Source organism: Entamoeba dispar, genomic scaffold, assembly GCF_000209125.1.
Source record: "Entamoeba dispar SAW760 scf_1105229462923 genomic scaffold, whole genome shotgun sequence".
NCBI lineage: Eukaryota > Evosea > Mastigamoebida > Endamoebidae > Entamoeba > Entamoeba dispar.
Genome location: NW_001855435.1, coordinates 4,033 through 8,450, shown reverse-complemented (window position 1 = coordinate 8,450; position 4,418 = coordinate 4,033). Strand labels below are relative to the sequence as shown.

The following is a 4,418-nucleotide window of genomic DNA, read 5'->3' as shown; positions in this document are numbered from 1 at the left end:
TCTGACTGACATAATTCAAACTATTGATAATATTACATCTTATTGAATTTATTTTACAATCTTCGAAGTTGATATTATCACAAATTCCATCAATAATTAAATTATCACATTCAACATTATTTAAATCCATTGAATTACAGTTTACTTTTAAATTATTAATATGAGATTCCTGTATATTAATAGAATCAAAAGGATATTCACTAAAATCTATTTGCTTGTTAACACATGAAAAGTCAATATAATATCCTTCAAAATCAAAAAATTGAATTTTATTTAATATGGTCTCCTTATCATTATATTTAAAAACGATAGTTTTTGTATTATTATTTAGATCATTTATAAAATGGTTTGAATAAGTAATTTTGAATGAAGTAATTTTGTTTGCATCTAAAAAGATTTCATCTTGTTTAAGTAATGTACCGTTATGATACCATTTTACTTGTTGACTAGAATTAATTTCAAATACTTCTAAATTATCATCATTAACTTCTAGAGGTTTTCCTTTATAGTCACGAAACTGTATTTCTTTTAAGTGACATTTTGAAATATCAATTGATGATTGACAATTAAAAACTTTTAAAGATTTCAAGTTAGGAGGAATAATAATAACTAGATTTTGTTTTTGAGCATTTATAATACCAGAGTGAATGTATAGCTTTGTTAAATCAATTGTATTTAGTTCGTACTCTTTCCAAATCTGTTTAATTAAAGCACTATAAATATTATTTTTTATAATCGTGTCATTGTTAATATAAATTTCATTTAATATCTCGTTGTTATTGATAGTATCAATAGCATCTCTTTGATTATAACCATATGATTTTTCGTATGGTAAAGATGGTAAAGATGGTAAGTTTATTGTTAAATTAGTAAATATTCTAGTATAAAATTTACAATTAATAAATTGGTTATAATTTATTTCTATTAATTTGGTGTTCTTACAACTATATTCAGTTAAAACAAAAATAATAACGAAATTGATTTGTTTGTATTTATTGAAATCAAATAATTCTGAAAGTTCTTGAAACTCCTTCATACCACAAAAAATAATTACTTTTTTTAATGTTGGTAATTTAAGTAACTTTATTATTATATTTAAGTCGTTATTATTTAAAATAACTAATTCTTGTAATTGTGTAAAATATTCTGGATGTTTTATTGTATCTTTCATGTAGAAAAAATCTGTCATTCGTAATTTCCTTATTTTTGAACAAAACCATTTTGTATTAAATACTTGTGTAGGTTGTAATGACTCACTCCACTCTCCTATTTCAATAAGTGGAATATCATTTGCTGATATTTTGTATAATCTTTCTGGACATCTTCTAACATAAAATGTTTGTAAATTAGGAAATAATGGAATAATTTCATCAAATGAATGATGGATTGTTAATTCATATGGATTAACATAAATCGTGTTGATTGCTTCTTCACATGATTTGCATACTTGTGCAAATCTCCCAACATCTTTTAATGTTGGTAAATACAATAGTACATTCTTTAAAAAGACATTTTCTAAATGAACCATTTTGTTATTAGTAATTAGAAGTTCTTTTTTAAGACTTAATAAAAATGAAGAATAATCAGCAAAAATATTTTAAATAAAAGAAGAAATCAAATAAAGTTAATAGAATATTTTATTATTATTTTTATTATTTATATTTTGTTATTTGAAAATTATTTTGAATTTATTATGAAATTAAATATAAAGAAGATGGAATGTGAATTATTCAATGAGATTTGATTAAATATTATATTTGTATGTATTTGTTAATTAATTAAATATTGTTTGTGTAATTAATTTATTGTTTATTATTTTGTATTAATATTATAATTTGATTATTATAAATTTGAATAAAAATGAATTAAAAATAAAAAATGATAAAACAAAAAACAAAAAAAAAGATAATAAATAGAAATAAAATAACAATTAACTTTTTCATTTTAATTAATAAATAATAATAAATTAAAATTAATGAATAATAAAATCAACAAATAAATACTCAAATAAATAACCATTAAAATATTAATATATTCAATACCCAGTAATAATTCATTATTTTATTCATTGATAGATGAAATGTTCATATTCAATTATTGATTTTATTTTACATTCTTTTTTTATTTTTTATATTTCAAATAACAATAATGAATAAAAATCATTTCATTTCAATTACAATGATTCGTTGTGGTATGAAACGATCTGGAAGTTGGTTTCCACAAAGTGCATTTATTATTCCTTTATAGTCAAAAGAATGTTGTTTACAATATGATTTTGTTTTATAATTTTCTTTACAAACAGTAATATCACCAACTCCATATCCAAATCCAAACAAACTATATTCTGTTTGATCAAATAAATAAAATGCATGTTGTGGATCTTTAATATCAAATTTCATCATTCCTTTTATTCTTCCTTTTGATTCTATTGAAAATAAAAATGATTTTGGATCATTTATAAAATCATTAACTGTATCAATTTTCACATTAACATATCCTCCAAATTTATTTCTACTTGTGCTTTCAATAATAATTATTATATGTTCTTTATTTATTATTTTTTTTATCAAATATTGATGTACCAACACCCCAACCATCAATATCTGAATCAAATAGTGTATTGAATACTTTTCTATTTGTCCATTCTTCTAGTTGTTTCATTTCTTCAATTGTACTCATTCCTTTCATTATTTCTAATCTTTCTTCTTCTTGTTTCTTCATTTCTTTTTCTTCATCACCTTCTTTTTTCTTCTTCATCTCGAAATAGTCACTATAATGTGTATTCCATTCTTGTTTCTTTTTGTTAAATGATTCTGTGATTTTATCTGCTTCTTCTGGTGTTCTGAATATTTTATCTTTCATACTCATTTCTTCAATTGAAATGACTTTATTAATTAGTTTATTTCGTGTTTCACTTATTATTTCTTCATCTGAATTACATTCTTCTATTATCTTTATCAGTTTATCTATTAATATTTCTGTTTGATTAATTGTTTCTTGACTTTTTTCTATTATTATTTTTCTTCTTCTTTCTGTTTCATCAATTCTATCAAATATTCCTTCTCCTCTTTTAATAGCTTCTGAATATGTTTCATCTGCTTTTATTTTGAATATTTCATTTTTAATACTTCCTAAATAATAATGATAATGTTTATTAATATCATCAATTGATTGTTGAATATTTGGAATTGTTTCTATTTCTTCTTTAAAGAAATGAGTGTTCTTGTTTATTAACTCATCCATTTTAATTTAATTAATATCAGATTAAAATAATAAGATGATTAAATACTTAAATACACATTTATAACATTTCATTTTATTTATTATTATTATTTTATTTATGGGTATTTATAAAGATGTTATTATTACTTGTTAGAATACAAGTATTATTTGATAATACAAGAAAGATTATCAAAGGAAAAGGGTCAAGTGGTTGAGGCTAAAAGAATATTAGCCCAAAGCAATACAGTGGTAATTATATGCTCTCCTTAAAATAAGAAAATAAAGAAGAAGAAATCTAAACCCAAAGAAGAAGAAATTTAAACCCATCAAAATTAAAAAGAAATTAAATAATGAATATTTAAATAATTGATGTTTAAAATACTCTATTCAATATCAAAACAAGAAAAGAAAATTCTCACCGTTCAACAACTAGAAGCAAAGAATAAGCCAAAAGTTGAAGAACAAATACTTTTAAGCGAAGGGACGGGATTAGTCTCCCCTGAGCAAGGAACAATAGAAGATATTTCTATTAATACTTAATTAACTACTTTTTATTGTTATTTTATTTATTATTATTTTATTAATTTTAAATAACAATATTAAATAATAAAATTAATAATAAAATAACATTATTTAATATTATTGTTATTTATCTATAATTAGTTTATTTTTTAATTATCATTTTTATTAAATTTCTAATTGTTTATTTCATAATTTCTTATTTAATTTATTTTTTTGTTATTATTTTCTTCTTTTTTTGTTATTATTTTTATTATTTTTGTTTTTCTTTTATTATTTTTTTAACTTTTTATATTTGATTTTTATATTTTTTTGAATATCTTTTTGTTTTTATCATCTTTTCTTATTCATTTCTTCTTTTTCTCTTTTTCTATTTCATTTCTTATTATATTCTTTTATCTTTATTTTGTTTCTTAACATTCTGTATTTCTTATTTGTATTATCTTTATTATCATTTATTCATTTATATTTTCTTATTCATTTTCTTTTCTCTTTTTATTCATTTATTCAATATATTTCATTAATAATTCTTTTACTATTCTTATTACACATTTCATTGGTATTTCAACACCATCTAACACATTAAATAATTAATTCTTATTTATATTTCTTTACAATACTCAATAATAATATTTCAATCATAATGATGATAAATAATATTATTGTTTGGATAGAAA

General features: G+C 20.3%; 1 protein-coding gene across 1 annotated transcript, besides 11 other annotated features; it reads right to left on the bottom strand.

Annotated features, from left to right (window-relative positions):
* Window positions 1-1,528, bottom strand: EDI_258810 (uncharacterized protein; the record flags this gene model as incomplete). Its single annotated transcript, XM_001740416.1, has 1 exon — window positions 1-1,528. A coding segment is annotated over one exon (1,528 nt), but the record flags the coding sequence as incomplete, so codon positions are not given.
* Window positions 715-736: a sequence feature (AT_rich).
* Window positions 883-931: a sequence feature (AT_rich).
* Window positions 1,529-1,588: 60 nt separating the features above from the next.
* Window positions 1,589-1,852: a sequence feature (AT_rich).
* A 1-nt stretch (window position 1,853) lies between these two features.
* Window positions 1,854-1,924: a microsatellite.
* Window positions 1,925-1,946: 22 nt separating this feature from the next.
* Window positions 1,947-2,015: a microsatellite.
* Window positions 2,016-2,051: 36 nt separating this feature from the next.
* Window positions 2,052-3,337: a repeat region.
* Window positions 3,338-3,340: 3 nt separating this feature from the next.
* Window positions 3,341-3,777: a repeat region.
* A 2-nt stretch (window positions 3,778-3,779) lies between these two features.
* Window positions 3,780-3,954: a microsatellite.
* Window positions 3,955-4,055: a microsatellite.
* Window positions 4,056-4,062: 7 nt separating this feature from the next.
* Window positions 4,063-4,249: a microsatellite.
* Window positions 4,250-4,322: 73 nt separating this feature from the next.
* Window positions 4,323-4,350: a sequence feature (AT_rich).
* The last annotated feature ends 68 nt before the right edge of the window (window positions 4,351-4,418 follow it).